This window comes from Corvus brachyrhynchos, unplaced genomic scaffold, assembly GCF_000691975.1.
Source record: "Corvus brachyrhynchos isolate BGI_N302 unplaced genomic scaffold, ASM69197v1 scaffold115, whole genome shotgun sequence".
Classification (NCBI taxonomy): Eukaryota; Metazoa; Chordata; class Aves; order Passeriformes; family Corvidae; genus Corvus; species Corvus brachyrhynchos.
In genome coordinates, this window is record NW_008239553.1 from 19,398,203 (window position 1) to 19,416,750 (window position 18,548).

General features: G+C 36.6%; 1 protein-coding gene across 16 annotated transcripts in view; it reads left to right on the forward strand.

The window, feature by feature from the left end:
• The window catches only part of NUBPL (nucleotide binding protein like), an 88,167-nt gene that overhangs the window by 17,690 nt on the left and 51,929 nt on the right, over positions 1–18,548 (forward strand). For 12 of the 16 annotated variants that reach the window (XM_017742205.1, XM_017742208.1, XM_017742202.1 and 9 more), the window contains 2 exons: positions 13,115–13,154; positions 13,244–13,334. In XM_017742205.1, coding sequence (XP_017597694.1) covers positions 13,115–13,154; positions 13,244–13,334 — 131 coding nt within the window. The remainder of the gene's footprint in view (positions 1–13,114; positions 13,155–13,243; positions 13,335–18,548) is intronic. The other 4 variants (XM_017742204.1, XM_017742213.1, XM_017742212.1 and 1 more) reach the window with 1 other exon arrangement.

Below are 18,548 nucleotides of genomic sequence, written 5' to 3' on the forward strand. Positions count from 1 at the left end.
AAAGAGACACGAAAAAAAAAAGAGCAGTAAGAGAAGGATCATTACAGCAGCTTGTATGAAATGTCACTAAAATGGTTCTGTATGATCTCTCTTCAGCCCAATGTGCCAAGCCACTTGACTCATTTGTGTTTGGAGTTGTGTGTTTAGGAACACGATGGTCACTTCCCTACCAGTAAAGACAGTAAACAAAACTCCTAATTTTCCTTCTGCTAGGAAGAATTCTGGGGAAACATAAATCAGTTATTTGGTAATCAGTTACTAACATCTTAAAACCCATTTCAGGTCCAGCTCTCTTAACTATTTTAATTAACTCTAGCTGGGCCTGAATTCCTTCCTATTCTAACTAATTTCAACACAGCTAGCCTATAACTAAAATCTTTATATTTCTTCTAAATCTGTGTTTCAATAAATTCAGGTAGAAGAGTCTTCAGAGAAATAAGGTGACCCAAATTAAAAAGGTCATATCAAGTCTCTTTAGCTTTCAGAAATTTAACTTTCACCTAGGCCAAACAAGGACAAAAGTGAAGAATGACTTTATCTTGATATCCTGTTCATATGATGTTTGCGTGTAAGGCAGTGTGGTATTTTGGGGTGGTAGGGACACTGGGGTGATATGGTTTGTTTAATACTTTGTTTTGATTGTCCTGTGAGAGAGTGCATGTAAGTAAAAAAATTAAAAACTTGTAACCACATACAAAACTAGGCCCACACTGTAACACCTGGTTGACACATTAAAACATATTAGGATCCTACTGAAGAAAGTGCAGATTGGCCATATGTGGTGTCAGGATGGGATCATTTCAAACAGGACTTGAAAGGGCTTCAGTGAAGTAATCAACTGCAATGTTTGAGGGCAGCAATTGCTGGGTAAAAGGAAAGCTGAATATTCCCTCTCCTTCCTTTCATGCCGTGATCTCTCTCTTTTTATCATAGAAAGGTCTGGGTTGAAAGGAAGCTTTGAAAGTCATCTAGTCCAACCCCCCTGCAATGAGCAGGGAGATCTTCAATGGGATCAGGTTGCTCAGAACTCCGTCCAACCTGAATTTTAGTGTTTCTTGTTTACCACCACTCTTGGCAACCTGTTTGAGTGTTTCACCAGCCTCATTGTTAGTCTGAACCTACCCTCTTCTAATTTAAAACCATTACCTCTTGTCCTGTCGCAACAGGCCTTGCTAAAAAATTTTTCCCCATCTTTCTCACAAGTCCCCTCTAAGTACTAAAAGGCCTCAGTAAGGTCTCCCTGGAGCCTTCCTTTCTCTAGGCTGAACAGCCCTGATGCTTTCAGTGTTTCATCATAGGAGAGGTGTTCCATCCCTCTGTATGTGTTCTACTGTTGCTGTAGTGTTCATTTGTAACGTCTTGATTTGTGCATGTATATGGGTGTAATGGTTGTTGGTCTATGTGTTGTCACCTGGTATAAAGCATGCAGAATTGAACAGTGCCAGTATTTTTAAAGGGTTGCTATTAAGCTTGCAGTGTCAGCCTCTGAAAACTTAATGTGGCAAACTTAGGATTTTTTATGTAATTAAAATTCTGTCTCCTTATGATTATGTCCTGTACTCTGGATAAAAAAAAGTAATGTATTTCCATGTACTGATGTGCTGCACATACTTGTACAGACAGCTGTCAAGTTGAGTACTTCCTACATTTAAATGCCTGGCTTACAAATACAGGTTTCATTTAGATAAATTCCTGAAAGAGAGGGAGATTACTTAGATTTATTTGTTGGATTTTTGCTATATCTTTTGAAGTCAAAAGGCTGCTGAGTGATAAATAAATAGATAAATAACTGAGCCTTTTCATGTATCATCAGTGGGATTTGACTTTCTGATACAAATGGAAGTCTTCTTGCATTCACTTGTACTTTGAACTCCGTTGAGGATGTGTGTCATACAGGTTGTGTTTTCCTGTAACAGATTTTTTTGCTATGAATTTTGTATTTGAATCACATTGTGCAATATGAACACAAAAGGGACTATGTTGTGGTGTTCCTATCTCTCCTCTTTTCATTTTTGTGTGATGTTGAGTTTTGTTTTTCCATTTTTTTCCTCACTGTTTAAGAAATTGATCAGATAACTTAGAACTTCTTGGTCATTTTGCTATGTATTTTGTCAATCCATACCAAACTTAAATCCATGTCTTGAGCCACAAATTAAAAAGCAAGTTGCCCAGTCTATTTCTTACAGTTGTACAAATCAACTTTCTAGGAATGCAAGACCTTAAGACTATATTCACTCAGATATTGAGCAGCTCAGTTTTGTTTCAGTGACTAGATATTTCTGGTAAACAGCTGAACAGAATTCACTATAAGCTTTGTCTTAATATGTTTCAAGCATTGTTAAAAATGTGGAATTCAATGTAATAGAAAAAAATTGGAAGATTTCCCTGAACTGAAACTGCTGCTGTTGTCTTGTAAGCACTAACATTTTGATCACTGAAATACATTCTTTCTAGTTCTGTGCGGAAAGTCCAAGTAAATATCAGGATTTAAAGAACATACCTTTTGTTTTTTCTAACAGACTGAAAACTGAATCTGTATATTTCAAAAGCTTGACAGACGACACAAGTCTGCTGAGAAAGACATAGTAATTTGGCATGAATGATAACAGGATAGAATTTGTATTTCAGGGATTGTGTTCACTTCTTTGTGTATTTTTAACTATTGAGTTGGTGAAACTGTAGAGTAACATCAATAGAAGTACTGTCAAAGATGGTTTAATTGCGAAATAGCAATGGCATAGGAAACTTTAATTAAAGTTTAATCAAGGGCTCCTTTAATGAGTGACAGATGGGATAAACTTGCAAAGAAGTGATCAATCATAATATGTATATATATGGAGTATATATAGGTGTATGTAAATGCATTGATATAAAAACATGTATGACTCTTGTTTTTTGGTATAATGAGGATTAGTGTTCTGATTTCTTACTATGCTCTCAAGAGTAAAACAAGCTCTGAAGAAATATTGCACAGCAATTGAGAAAGCCCAGGCAGTTCTGTGTTATGGAAGTGCATAAACTATGTCTACATAACAATGAGTCAATTAAAAACATTTTTCATAACATAGCAATCAAAAAAAAAAAGTTTAAGGTCTAATGCTGTCTTCAGTGTGAGGTGTGGATTTGAAAATGAATCTGTAGAGTAATCCTGGGAGGTTCTGAGCACTTTTGCAATCTTTGATTTGTGGTTCTTTTCTCACATGAAAAGGGATTAGGGATTCCCAGTACCATACAAAATAAGTCCATGCAGCAATTATTACTTCTGAATAGAAATTATTATGGTTATGCTATAATTTAAGCATTCAAAATGAATTAGGAATTCTTAGTGAGGAGTCTGTATAAATGGGAGATACTACATTAATGTAATTTTGCAAACTGTAGTACATTGAAGAGTCTGCTAACATTTAATAGGCTGTCGTTCAAAATACTTTTAACTAAATGGTCAGGGAAATATTGGTTAATAAATTCACAACTGAATTTAATTAGCTAATGGAGGATTATCTAACTATGGAATTAATATTAACATAATCTACAATATATATATGCAGGGCAATGCTAATAGCATAAGTTACAAAAGCATTACTTCTATTCTTTCCCCAAGTAATTTACTTAAAAGCTGTTTTCTGGCTTAGTGAATCGCATGATTTCATTTTTTTCCTTTCAAATCTGCCATTTAAACTAGATGGCAGACAGTAAAAACTATTACGTTGCCAAAAAAAATTGCCATTTCCCTGGATAAATAAAGTCTCTTTATTTAGTTTCATTATGAAGGTTTTGGTGGGTAAATCTTTGACAGGTGACTGCACTCTTAGTATTTCAAAACTTTGTTGCCATTTTATGATAGTTTCAGTGTCTTCAGTTTCTTTATAAAATTGTATATTCAAAAGATCAGTAGTTGGCATCTGTTATCACAATTTAGAATAAAATGTAATTTCTTAGAGAAAGTTAACGGTGTTTGTGGCTGCCCCACTGAGTCTAATAAAATTGCAGGAACTATAGAAATGGATGCTTGAATTTTTTCGCTGGGATACATTTACATATCTAAAGACTGTGATAGCAGACTCCCAGAATGTGAAAATTTAAAATAAATTGTTTAAAGATGTCTGCTGGAATAGGATTGATTAAGGGATTGTGGTGCATTCATTTGAGGGTTATAAATATAAAATTTGGAGTGGACTAGTGAAATAGACAAAATGTTAGGTAGGTAGCATAGTTATTTTGGTAACTATGAAGAAATTTCTTGATCTTTGCTAAGGAGTTGAAGATAAGGCTTGTAGTCTCCAAGCTGTCTTTATCATGCTTTATCAGTGGAACTGTGTCATGATTAATTTAAAAAAACCTTAAATTTGATTCTTTAAAAAAAAAGTATTTGCTACTGGCACTAGCTCTTGATTGATGAGCAAGTGATTTTTAGATTGTGTATAATCTAATGATATGTTTTATTGATTCTGTTTTGAAAGTAGCCTAAACTGAAACTTGTGTTTTACTTTTGGTGATGTCTTACACCAGTTTATCTGGATGGTGGAAGTACACTAGTCCCATGTGCCTTACATGTGACAAAATAATAATTGAGAATGTTGTAATTAATTGTGGTTTATATTTTGGAGGCTTTTTCAAATGTGATGAAGTAGTTGAAAATGAGAAGACTACTAAAGTGTTTATTAATATTTTATTCTGGACCTTGACTATTGCCCTCAAACCTGTAACAATAAACCTCAAGCTGGATTAGTTCAGCTACTGTTGAGTTAACTTGTAAAAAAAACTGAAGACCTTGGAAGAGAAAGGAGATGGAGGATACCCAATTCTGCAAGGAATTATTTATAGGCATACAGTTGTTAGCTGCTGTTTAAAAAGAAAAAATCTCTAGGGAATTACTTTATTAAAATTTTATTCTTCATTATACATAAATTCATACAATTAAAAAAAGTATAAGATGAGAAATGTAGTGCGTAGTAATTAAGGCCTCTTACTGAGAGCAGTCGTTTTGAATAAATGGCAGATGAAATTTTACCAAATGCCTCCAATATAAATTACTGAAACACTGTAACCTGAAATAATACATTTGAAGTACTTGAAGGCAGATTTGTATTACTCTTCATGTTGTTAATCCTGCAGTTCAGTAATTCTGAATTATTTGATTTGGATTGTGGCTAGCAGATACTCACTATATTATAAAGTTTACTCTCACAGATACAAATGGTTTTTTGGTTCAACTGGTATAAAAACTGGAATTAAATTGCAAAATGGCTTGTTATAGGAACATGATACTCTTCATTATACATACATAAACAAAAGAAATTAGTCATGCTTTTGTACACTGAACACATTTACCTTTTTGCTTATTTCAGAGGAATAAGCGCTTTCATTGCTCTTCTCTGCTAGAGGAAAAATTGAAGGACTGTAACTAATTCTGAATTTTCTCAGTATTTTTACCTTGCTCTTTCACTTCCGTGGTTTTCTTTCTCTGTGGGCTTCTTGCTGTATTCTCCTTCCTTCTCTGTAGTACGATGGAGTGACTTTTCAGAATAGCGAGATGAAGCAGAATAGATTAAAAAACAGGAAAAAAAGTGGTTTAATCCTTTCCCTATAGAGACCAGAGGCCAGAAGTGACAGTAAGTGTAAAAGCTAGCATCTTTTTCCTTTGGTTTAGTTGATGGTCCTGATCATGTATATACTGAGTGTGATGCCATATGGTGTGGGATATCCCTTTTGTAATTTGGGATTAGCTGTCCTGATTGTGTCCCTTCCCAGTTCCTTGTGCACTCCCAGCCTGCTTTGCTGGTGGGGTGGGGTGACAAGCAGAAAAGACATGGATTCGGTGGAAGCACTGCTTAGCAGTAACTAAAACATCCCTCTGCTATTAACACTGTTTTCATCAGAAATCCAAGCCACAGCCCCATACCAGTTACTGTGAAAAAGAGTAACTCTATCTTAGCCAAAATCAGCACAATTACACATAATCGTTTGGATTTTTTTTTCTCCCATGTCTTTTCACCTAAATTGCTTTTTTTCTTTGGTTTTCTGGGGTCTCGATTACACTATTGAACCTAAAAAGGCTGAATTGACACAAATGTATTGAGTTCTGTAGTTTTGCTTTGAAAGCAGTGAAAAGTCCCTAGTTAACTGGAATGTTTTTTGACTTTGGGTCTTGAATTAAAGCTGATGTGTAGTGAATGTCTGCCTGTTGGGTTCCTGCTGCTCCCTGTTCTGCTCTGCTGTTGTCTGGCACACTGTTATGTGACTGACCAGGGCAGTCCCCCTGTCACAGCAGCACGTCATTGCTTCAGATGATGTGAGCTTTCCCAGAGGTTTTTGTGTGTCAGGGCAGATGCCTTAAACTGCATGTTGGGTAAGTCTATTTCATTCCTTGTGGGTATAATGAACTAAAAGAACCCGCCCAAATTAGTCTAATAAAGCTTTTGATCCACTATACATAAGCTTTTTGGCTCCTTGGAGATCTGAGGGCATTTCAAAATGTGGGTTATTTTAGCAGTCGTAAGGAAGACATTTGTGATGGAAGGTAATGGCATGATGCTTAAAACCAGTCCTGTGTTTTAAACCTATTTTAGACCTAGCAAGTCAGTGGTGCTTTAAAATGTAACAAAGGTGTTACTAAATCACTGTGCTCTTTACTTGTGCCAGACTTGCTTTTGAAGTACAGTTTTCCAGCAAGCAATTAGTTCTTTTGCTTTTAGATAGGACTGATGAAGTCATATCTGCAAAACTGTTCTGTTAATGAAAAAGCTTTTACAGAGCTTTGTTTCCTCTGCAGTCTACCGGGAGGAAGAAAAGTGTAAAGCCTTTTCAGGTAATGGGACTGGTAGACCCTCTAAATACGAGAACTAAATCTCTTGGGAAAAGTTGCATTTCATTATGCATATATTTCTTGAAATTGAATGGTGAGCATGGAATAATGCTCTTTAAGTCTCATTACTAGTTTGCTTTGGTTAAGTATTTGGGATGTCTTTGTTGTTAGATAACACTATTAGTGTGGGATGTAATGGGCAATCACAGCCTTCCTTGTGTGGAGCTCTTCAAGCTTAAAATACAAATTGTAGTATTTCTGGGGCAACCCTGCAAGTAGACTTAAAACACAGTGTTAAATCAAGCCTGAAGTCTCAGTCTGTCAATTGCCACAGAATATTGTAGGCTTCTGACACAAGCACTTAAAACATTGATTACAGTTAAAACAAGGATTTAAAATGTGTGACTTTGACTGACCTTTTGGTGACAGCATCCTTTACCCTCTGACATAGATTGGTGTCACTGTTTTATTTCAAGGTTCTCTGGGGCCCTGTTGTTATTCATTCCCCTCCCCTCTGTGGCATTTCTTTCCTCTTTACCATTCCGTGGGTGGAATTCACTTGCCTTTGCTTAGGAAACCAGTACTACTTTAAACATGCTGGAGCATGATGTCTGGCATCTAGCTGCTCCTTCAGAAGGTATGTCTCTCCCTAAGCCCTCTGTCAAATCTGCTAGCCTTCTACAAATCTCAGCTCTTTAAGGCATCCAGAGTGGCAGGACACATCTATATTTACACAAGTAAAGCCCAACCATTTTTTTATTTTTTCTGTCCAACATCTCCTCCCTTTCCCTCTTCCCTCCTCCTTTCTCCTCCCCATTTTTCGTTCCCTCCCCTTCCTGTTATTGGAAAGCCTAAATAGTCTGAAGTCTTTGAGTCCTTGACTGAAACCTCACTCCTCCCATTACATAATGTTGACCTTGGGAGGTGACTTTCCAATTAAACAGCAAATAAGTGCCTTATACTTGTACATAGTGGTAGCCATCTGAGAATGACTATTTACTGTGATTAACAGAAGATGCTATGTAAGATGGAGATCTGACTTAGACTGTGATAGAGTATCCTTTAGTCACTGGCAGCATGAAATTGTACACAATTAAAATCCAGATCATGCAAAAGTTTTTGAGATCTTATAAGTGATCATGCTTAAAATCTGATGCAGGCTTGTCTGTATGTATGGCACATTAGTTAAGTTCATGTCAGATAATCTTGTTTAATGTACCAGAATCCACAGACTGTTCTGCAGTGTCTCTCTCTGACTAGTGTGGTGGCTGTGTGATTCGTTGTGCCAAACATCACCTGTGTTTCAGGCAGTGAATTGTCACTTAGATGTGAGGAGGTGGTCAATACCAATTTCTCATGTAAACCTCAGCTCATGATGAGCTGTGCAAACAGCAGCAGAACCCGTAGCTTTTGTATAAACTGTGAATAAGTATCAGCTTGCTCAAATTGTGATAAACATATGCAGAGGAGTTACAGTATGGGTTTTATTAGAATAAGATACTCTGATAGATTAGGAAATACTTAAACTTATGAACAATTCAGAAATATGCTTTTAAACCTGCTGTGTTGAATGCTAAAATAGTATTCAGAGACTTAGGTTTTATGGGCAATATGTAGTGTAACTTTATACGCCTTTTCTGTTGTATGCCATTTTGTGTCCCTCAGTTTGCTTTTTGAAGTTTAAATTCTTGTCAAATGTACTTGGGAGTTTCAAAGGAAAATATGTAACTTCAGCAACATGCCTAAACTGTTGAGATCTCCTAGATGTTTATTAGCTGTGCATTACGTGCTTTCCAATACTGGAAATGCTCTAAGTAGAGTCATGGCTCCAGAGTCAGAGTATCTGACCTTGGGGAACACGACTCAGGTCTCCAAATCTGCAGGGTTCTTGTATAACCTTGATTCTATCATCTGTAAGTGTCCAATAATTTCCCACCTTTGAAGCATGTTGTTAGGTGGAAATGTTCATTTTAGGTGCACAGGTGTTATGGGAACAGGGTTTGTATAAAAAGAATCAGGAAACAGTCACATTCAGAGTGTAGCCCAGAGCGTGCAGTTGTGTCTGTGGTGACAAAACTTCTGTGTTGGTAGTGTCTTTGGAAACATTTGGAAATGTGCATGTAAAGGTCAGTAGAATGTATTTAACTGGAAAATAGTACAAGTGTACTACTTTTTCATAGCTTTGGCTATTGACACTAGAACAACTTAAAAGCCTCACTTTCCTGCTCAAGGACAAAAATCCAGTTAGGACAGGCAGGTGACTTTGAATAGTAAGATTTATTGAAGACAAAGATTAAATAAAGTAATTATTAGAAATCTCTGATCTTCCATTATAGCGGCAAGTTCCAGAAATATCTGAGTAAAATAGGAAATCTACAACAGGGAGAAAAATCTGCGCTTCTAATGTTCTCCTGTCATGTTTGGATATTTTTTTGGTCTTTGAAATGGCAAAAAATCTCCATTTTTCTCCTTAGTTCAGACACTTGAAAACTCAGAGCAACTCTTCTGCATTTGTGCTTGCTGGGCCAGTGAGTTCAAAATACATTTTCTAGGACGTTGCATGATCCACTACATTAATATTTAATAATTGCAAGCTACCTTTCCTTTTCTTAAACAGTATAATGCCTTCTAAGGAGGTGTAGTATAACATCACAATCTTCTGGAATAATGGTCTTGACTTATGTGGTGGGGTAAGACCGAATGTAAGCTTTTGCTTGCACTAACGTATTGCTCAACAGACCGCTTCCAAAAACTAAGCCAAGAGTTGGAATGGCTCCTTGTGGCTTAACCCTGGGCTCCATCACGTGTAACTGTTATTTGGGAAGAGAAACATCGCAATGCTGAATGTGCTCCTGTTTCTTTTTTCTCTCCCCAGCTTTATATGTGGAGCATGGTGGCATATAGTATGGGGTATCCCTTTGGTCACTTGCGGTCTTATGTTCAGGCTGTGTCCCCTCCCAGTTTCTTGTGTACCTCCAGCCTGCCTGCTGGTAGGGTGGCATGAGAAGCAGAAAAGTTTTTGACACTGTTTTCATCACAAGTCCAAAACATATCACCATGCAACCTACTGTGAAGAAATGTAGCTGTATCCCAGCCAAAACTATATATATATATATATACACGTATATATGTAGTTCTGTACATACTTTCAGTGCTGTACTATCCCCAGCCATCATTGAACAGCTATGTCAGTCTTTTTCTCTAAAAAGTGGAGTAACTCAAGTTACCTTGTTAGGATAGTCTGTCTGCAAGGCTTGATTTGTTTGGGGAGAAAAAGCTTAGTAAAAAATAATTACAAAATGCATCTTCATTGATGTAATGAAGATCCATCTTCATTACATTGGTGTTATTCTTCCCCATGTGAGTAATGATTCAACCTTCAGACCAGTCCCAGAACTCTTTTAATCAGCAATCTGCTATAATGCTGTCATGAATTTGCATGTCTGCCTTTTCTAGTGTATTCTATCCTAAAAGATAGACAATTTCTACTTGTATTCTATCAGAAAAGGCATTTGCTGACATGTCATTGGTGATATGTTGATCTTACTGATCTGATTTTGTATGTTCAGAGAAAACACAGCAGTCTTGAACTCAGGGCCATTAAGCCTACTGGAAAATTGCAAACTACGCTATTTATCTCTTGGCATAGGTGGCATGGTATTGCTGTGTGTTGTGATTTTAAGAAATTGTTCTGTTGTGTGTTGAATTTTTGGAGCTGTATGGTAGGCTTCTGATAACAGAAAAGCATACTCTAAGAGCAATGGGAATTAGAGATGTTACTGAGATCTCATTAAGCGAAATCTTCTTTACATGTTATGTTTTAGAATATCTTCATGAGACCCAGGGCGAAAGAGAAGGAAGGCCTGTTGCTTTTGATGAGAAAAGGGTGATTACCAAAGCCCACTGAAGCACTAGATTTGAGATTAGTCTTAAGAATGATTTTTAGCAGTAGGCAAACAGTGGGGAGCTCTGCAGTATTTTGTATTACTTCGAAAATATGCAGAACATTATGGCCTGAATATACAGCAAGTTGTGAATTGTTCCTGTGCATTGTATAAATTTGATTAAATCTTGCTGCTCAGAGCAGTATATAGTCCTTGCTGTTAACCAAAGAAAATAAGATGCAGTTTTCATAAGGAAACTCTGCTGTTGAGAAATAAGCAGTGCATATATTCTAAAAACAGAGGCCCCTTTGGCTGCTCTGTAGGTCAGTGTTTATCTACTCACAGCAACTCTCCTATTTTACAAAGGAGAGGGATATATCAGAAGGTGTGTGAGCTTAGTCTGTGTGCCTGTTGTCTATGCAGAAGAAATTGTCCATGCAGGCAGTGGATGTTGAGATGTTAGCCTCTGGGTATTTGACTGGCATAGTGAAGAGCAGTTGAATTGAACTGAGAAGTGGCTTAGTATTTTGGTGAACTTCCCAGAATCATACATCTTTTCCATTCATGTTACTCTTCAGTTCCTGGGCCTCATGATTAGCAGTCAAAACTTGGCCTCCCTGTTTTGTTTTGTCTTAAAATTGTCCCTATTTTGTGATTAAAAAATGAAGGAAACCTTGATTCTGCAGTGATATACACTGTTGCAAATACTTTTTTCCTATTTCTTTTTTTAAACCCGTCTCTTAGGTAAATATGTGGTAATTTCAATACTTTTAACAGTATTATAACTTGTGGTGGTGTATGTGTTGTTTATCAAGACACCGAAGCAGTGCCTAGAGATGGCTCTAGGCTGAAGTTCCAATGTCATCAACCTTTTCATAACTGTCTTACTGCGGGGGGAGAAGTAAGACCGTGATTCCTAGAAATGTGGTTAAGACAGTACAATGCCACCAAAATAAGCCGTGACTAAACACTGAGGAGCTGCACGAGTGAAGGAGAGCTGTATGCACTGGTACAGTGTATCAGTCCAAGCCAATCTCTTTTTCAATGATAGTTCCTTACTCATTCCTGAGTGCAGTAGTCATACAAGTGATTTGTTTATCTTCCTGTTTTGTTCTTTTTGATTTGTAAACCAAAACATCCAATCTATTCTCCACCATGTTTCTATAAAATTACATGGCTTGAATGCTCACTTACTGGATTGCTTGAAAGCTTTCATCTGTAGAGTTTAGCTGTTTAATTTGTATGTTCTTGGTTGTTACTTTGAATTTGGAGTTCAGCTTTGAATGCACTGTTTTTATTTTACGTTGTTTTTATTTTACTCTCTATATGTATTTACTTTGGGTGCATCAAGGATTTTGGTCAAAATCAGTATTGTAGTATATTTTATACTGCTTAAAGTATTCTTCCTATTTTCTGCTGGTTCCTGCCTGTGCATGCTCTTCCAAGACATCAGCTAGACCAAATAAAATTCCATTCATTCTTTTTTGTGTGTGTGTCTGCCATTTTGAGATAAGGTGTGGATTTAGATGGTAGAAACCACAAAGAAGAGTTTTGGCTTTTGCAAGATTTTGTTTGAATGCACTCTTTTGTATTGTTTTGTTTGCTTTCTGCTTGCACGCCCCTTTACCAGAACAATTACAATATTCTCTCCCTGCTTTTTATTCTTGGCACTGGAGAGCATAGGAATAAGAAGCATGGCAAGGACATTACCTCTGCAATTTTCAGATAAGCATCTTTTGTTCCTACAGAAATTGTATAAGTCCTGCGGACTTCTATCAACCTGAAGAAATCTGGGACTAATTGCCTGGAGCTGTTGACAGTGTGTAGTTTAGGGGTGGCTTTCTTTGGTATCTCTACTCTGGGGTTTCCATAGCAGATTTAACATGAGACAAATTCCCCAAAACTCTGGTATGTTAATGGGAATACTCTTCTGATTAATGAGATTAGTGAATAGGATAGATGTAAAAAAAAAAAGAATTAAAATCCCACCATGTTGTATGACTTTGGTTTTGTTCTGATATAAATGACTCAGCTTTTAGTGATCCTGATAGAGAATTTATGCCTTCCACCATGAGGATTTCATAAAAATGGATTGATTCTGGCAGCACAAAGTGACATTATATTATGGACAAATACATTGTTATTCTGGCAAAAGATGAATGGTATTATTAAAATGTAACAATCTAAGAAAAAGTGGGGTCAGATTCTTGGGCAGAATAGGTAAATGCATATAATACATATATACATACCTACATTTATACATATAATGAAGGGATGAGGGGGGAAAATAAACAACTGTTTAAAGAGAGAGGGAAAACTGCTGTTAAAAGATAAAATGTGTATGCATATTTCTTAAAAAAACCCTGAAATACCCTAAAACCATCTCCCCTCTAAAAAAACCCCCCTTGTTTGCTTTTGTTTTTAGAAAAACTAATGAGGCCCCTTAAGAACTATGGAATCGCATGGTGAGCATGTGTTTTAATTTAAATCAAGCTTCTTTTCAGATGTACTTGGATTGTGCTGTAAAGCTCAAGTTTTTGCTTTGTTGTTTCAGCATGTCTATGGGTTTCTTGATAGAAGAGACTGCCCCGGTTGTGTGGAGAGGGCTCATGGTAATGTCAGCTGTTGAAAAATTGTTGAGACAGGTAAGGCTTAGTTATGTATTTCTGCTTCAAAGTAATCAGTTATTTTAAAATGCATTTAAGTGATACATGAGTGTCCGTGACATTATTTCCTATGTTAGTGCTGACAATTTTTGTGTCTTGGTCTTCTTAAATTCGGGTAAGGGGAAACACTGATATTTTTGTGTTTACCTAAACCCCTCAAACAGTGCTGTTGTTCCACGCCTTTGACAACTGAATTACCCCAGTTTGCCTTCCTTCTCATTCCTTTTCAGGTGTCTTTATGCAGTTGTTTAAAAAAAAAGGCATTTTGAAGTTGCCTAAGGTTTTGAATGTATAGGTATCTATGCATATCTACAGCTGTATTCTCTTATGTGCTTGTTAATTCACCAGCACTAAGAATTCTTGAATGGCATTTGACGTGTGACAGGTACAGGAAAATCATTAGCTACAATCTCTGTGTCATGCAGATAGATTGTTAGTTAATAAGTTTTTTGGTATGTAGAAGCAGGGTGACTTCTTTATTCTCTGACAGATTTTTTGTTTCTTTTATTGTGAAGTGCTAATGAGACAAACTGCTGAAAAAAAGCATTAAGGTTGCATGTTTAGACTTTGAAGTGACCCAGATTGTTCACAGCTGACATCCACTCTTGGGATCTACTGCATACAGCCTGGAGATCACAAGGTTTCTGTGTGTCTTCTTTAAATGCCTCCAAATACTGTGCTCCTTTAATGACTGAAAAGAATAATTTTTTCCAGCCTTTTCAGCCTCTTTCCATTTTTACTGAGTTCTCCTCTAACATGGATTTTAGAATAGTGGCACTTACTGCTCTGGTCACAAAAGCCATGTGTCTGCCAAAGTTTTAGGAAGAACATCTTTGTCTAGAATTGACCTTTAAAAGTAAGGGGTATCCATGCCAGTAGCTGTAGAGACTGTTCTGACCTCTTTGTGTGCTGTGTCGCGCTTCCCTGGCTCACAAAACTAGAATGTAAAACCTTGAAGGTAGAACTAAAGTTAGCACCTGCTGTATTGACATACTCTTCCCTGGGAGCCTGAAAGCTGGCAGGCACTGCAGTGCTGTTCCTCAGTCAGTAGTATCCCCAGATGGGAAGCATGTGCCAGCATCCTTGTGGAGGGTGTGGGTGATGCTGTGTAATGAGCTCGTTGCTCCCTAGCAACCACTGCAGTTACATGCTGGCCAGCTGTGATGTGGGAATGAGACAAGTCCATTAATGCTCAGGGCATCACTGATTTCCCTGGCAGTGAAACCTAAGTTGTGAAAGAGGAAGGCCTTATGGCTAAATTTCTTCTGCCCAATGCATTTAGCTTCTGCATGATAACCAGGATAGACTTAAATCTGAGCTGGAAAAAGTTCTTTCTTTGAAGAGAAGCTCACAGATCACAGGGAAAACCAGCGGGTCTATCTGATGTACAGGTGGCTTTAAGAAAGGGAAGAATGCGTTTTCCAGACTGAGACATGCTATTTTGTTTTTAAAAGCTGTAATCTCCCTTCTGCAGTTACCAGCCAGTCAAGAACGGGTAGGACCAGTAGTTTAATGACCTTGGACACCTAAACAAGAGAGAACTGCAGCCTGTGATGATGCTTTTAAAGATACTATCATTCTATTTTATATTAGAAATAGTTGTGTGATCTCTTGGGGACTTGAAAAATTTTTCTTGTTTTCTCTTTATCAGCATGTTCTGGTTGGTCTTAGCTATTACCTTTTGTTTAACAGGATAAAGTTGCTTCCAAGAGTAAAATACTTCTGCTTGTATTTAACTTTTTAAAACCATATTGTTAAGAAATAGCTTATCTCATTAGCTGCATAGAAACCATTTAAATTAGCTCTCTAATCTAGATTTGTAGTATAATATAAGTGTAAGGAGTCCCTGTGCATTCAGATGAGCTGATAAAATACTGAGTTCTTAAAATAATTAACTCAGCCTGATAGAAAACATAGATGTTCCCAGAATTTTGCATTAAAAACACTGGTGGTATTTCAGATTTGCGTTTACTGTTAGATGGTGGACAGGTTTTTTATTTGTTTAATAGCATCAAGACTATGCAATTACTCTGTGAATAATTTTGGATGTCTGTTTCTTTTTTCTGTATGAACAAATCTGTTTGCCAGATTCTATCATGCTTCAGATACTGCAGTAAAGCATTTGAAGTGCTTAGTTTCCAAATTCTGTAATGGGAACTTGTTGACTCATAAATGTCTGTGACTGTAATGAGTGTTTAAATGCTTCTCTTACCCTTGGAACTTTTTAAAATTTATGAAATTCTTAATTTGGAAAATATATTTGTTAAATATATACATAATGCTTTTTGTATATACTTACTGCGTGTGATCTCACAATACAGGTTTCTTGAATAGTGTCAGACTGGTAGATAACAGGGAATAATAGTGAAGCCCAAAGTAGTGCTTGGTGTTTTTCTGGGAATGCATTATCTCATGAGCAAGCATGGTTTTCTGCAACACATCATATTATTCTCCTTTAGCAGATTTGGAAGGAAATGTGCCTTATAATACAAAACAGAGTAAACAGTTTAGTATACTATATTACTTACATTACCTGTATATTGATGTATGTGTATCAAATTAGTATATAAATGAAAATATATAGCATATTGATTCTATAACAAAAGAATTGTTCAATAGAAAAGAAGGAAAGCGATGATTTTAAGCTATTGAAAGAACAAGTAATATGGAAGGAAATTATTTTTCACCTGTAGTTAAAGTGAATTGCAAACAGTAATGGAACATTTGATCTTTATAAACATATTCATAACTCTTTCAGTTAAATATATCTCTAGTTTATATGTCTTGAAATTGCCCAACATTTTGTTGTGGCTGAGAAGTAACTTCTTTGTTAACATAATTAGATGTACTGTAGGCCCATTTATACTTCAGGGTGGTCTGTCACTTGTCTGGGTTTTAATTTTTATTTCCCTGTCACAGTTATCTTCATATAAAAAGTCTTTCACATCTGTTAACACTTCTTTTGAATCTTGCTTGCCTGTAGGTAAGATAGAAGAGATTTTTTTTTTTTTTAATTTAAGCTTTAAAAGATAGTTCTTTTCTCTAAAGGTATAATTAAAGTCCAGGTAAGGAAGCTTTAATAGCTCTCCAGTGTCATCCATAGCACTGGGCTTTTTCTATGCAGTTTTCACTTCACATACACTTCAGAAGCTGCCTACTTTTTTGCCTGGTCCCATTTACTTTGTTCCTTTACTCTGCGGATCTTGACTCAGTGTGGTGGTATTTGGTTTAGATTAAACAAGCTACCTCAAAGTGCATCATCGTGCTGTATTTGTTGTGGGAGTGACTTACATTAACCTTTAGGCTAAGCGCAGTAAAGGTACGATTTTTTTTTTGAGAGTCACCTAAAGCCTGTGCTTGAACAGTAATGTGTCTGAAAAGCTGTTGAAATAAGTGTCAAGTAAGCAGCTAAGAACCTTAGACATACAAAGATTATGAAAAAAAAAGACAAGGCAAGCAAAATTTGCTCTCTGATTTAAACTGCTTTTTGAACAGGGATTTCAAATAGTCATTACCACTGTCCTGTACAGTCTTTATGGTAAGTTTTCTAGCACTATTCTCTTTTCTGTCTTAGGACACCTTGACAGTTGAGTGGCAAAGGAACAATTAGAAGGGTGCAGATACAAACCTGCTGTATGTCTTGGAATATGTTGTGGCAATTATTCTGCCAAAAGGCTCTGAGAAAGGAAGTGGCACTGTGCTGACTGCCAGTTTAGTATCTGCTATAGTCATAGAAGCAATACAAATGGAGGGGGTTTCCTGTTTAGGGAATAATCAATAAAGCTTTTAGTATTAAAGATAGCAACTGTTTGTTGTACTGATCTTGAGCTCTGTCTTATTCTATGTGTGTTACCTAGTTGAACTATCAGCAGAGAAGGAAAAAATTCAATATTCTGCACACAAGTCTGCTTCTCTTTTAAAAAAATCAAATCAAAATGAGACTACAGATAAAATGCAAGTGCGTATTTTAGTATGTAATATTCTTGTATCTTTGTCATCTCAATAGATGAAGTTATATCACTACTGGAAGGAAGCAAGCATTGCCTACACAACATGGGTTATAGATACCAGCAATTCTGTTTTGTGTGAACAGTCCCATTGAAACTAGCCCAGAAATCTGCTCTTTTTTCAAGGCATAAATTTCAGGTTGATTAACACCCTTAATAGGATTTCTTACCCTGACATGACATTTTAACCTATGTTTCTGCAGGCTAGTCTGGTCTTAAGAGGCAGGACTTCTGTATTTCGTCCTTATCATAGTTTTCAAGAGTATCCAGAATATTTTGTGCATTGACAGCGTCTTTGGTATATTATGGCTATAATGTAGAGCCTCAGTGCTGCTAAGTATTTGTGAATCCAAAAGGTTCCTTTAATGTACTTGATAAGGATGAGCCCATTTTCCCAGAATGGTGATGAAGTTTTTCCTGGAATGGCTTAATTCTAATGAGTCCCTAAAATGCTCTTATTATCATCGAATTGTAATTCCTCTATCTCTTTCTTCCTGCTTATTTTAGTACCACTTTAGCCTCTGTTTTAGTCAAGGTATGTATTGAAAGAAAATTAAAATAAAACAAAGTTTTACTGGGAAGGATATAATTAGAAAGGAAGAATACAGGAAGAATGCAGGCAAATTAGCAGAAAGCAAATTAAATAAAACTTCCAGTGCGGAGCCACTGCACATCAGCAAAAGGAAATGGAGCCTTGCACTTTGATACTTGGACAGGCTTTATCCCCTGTAAATTCATGTTGTAAACCATAAATTAAGGAGAAGACGGATCAAAGTTACTTATTAGCTAACCCGGAGTTGAATCGGGCTGTAGTCTAAAAATTCAGCTTTATCCTTTAAAAAATTTGAACTCAGTTTGTGATTACTTAATCTGTACATAATTTCGAAAATTTGGCTAGCAATGAGGACTGTGTGTGCTACTTTCTTTCAAAACCAGCACCTGCCAGAGGTAGTGATGGTAGTAATTCTATGGTGGAGTGTGTGAATGTATGTATATGTACTTTGACCTTTTTTGTAGCATAATTCTCTGATGCTCAGTTGTCATACATAGGTAGTTGTAGCGTATGTATTGTTGTCACTGTGAAGAAAATTAACTCTGCTGCAGCCAGAACCAGCACACATATGTTATAGGGAATAGGGAAGATATAGACAGATGGATAAATAGTCTTTAAAATATTGAGCAGACT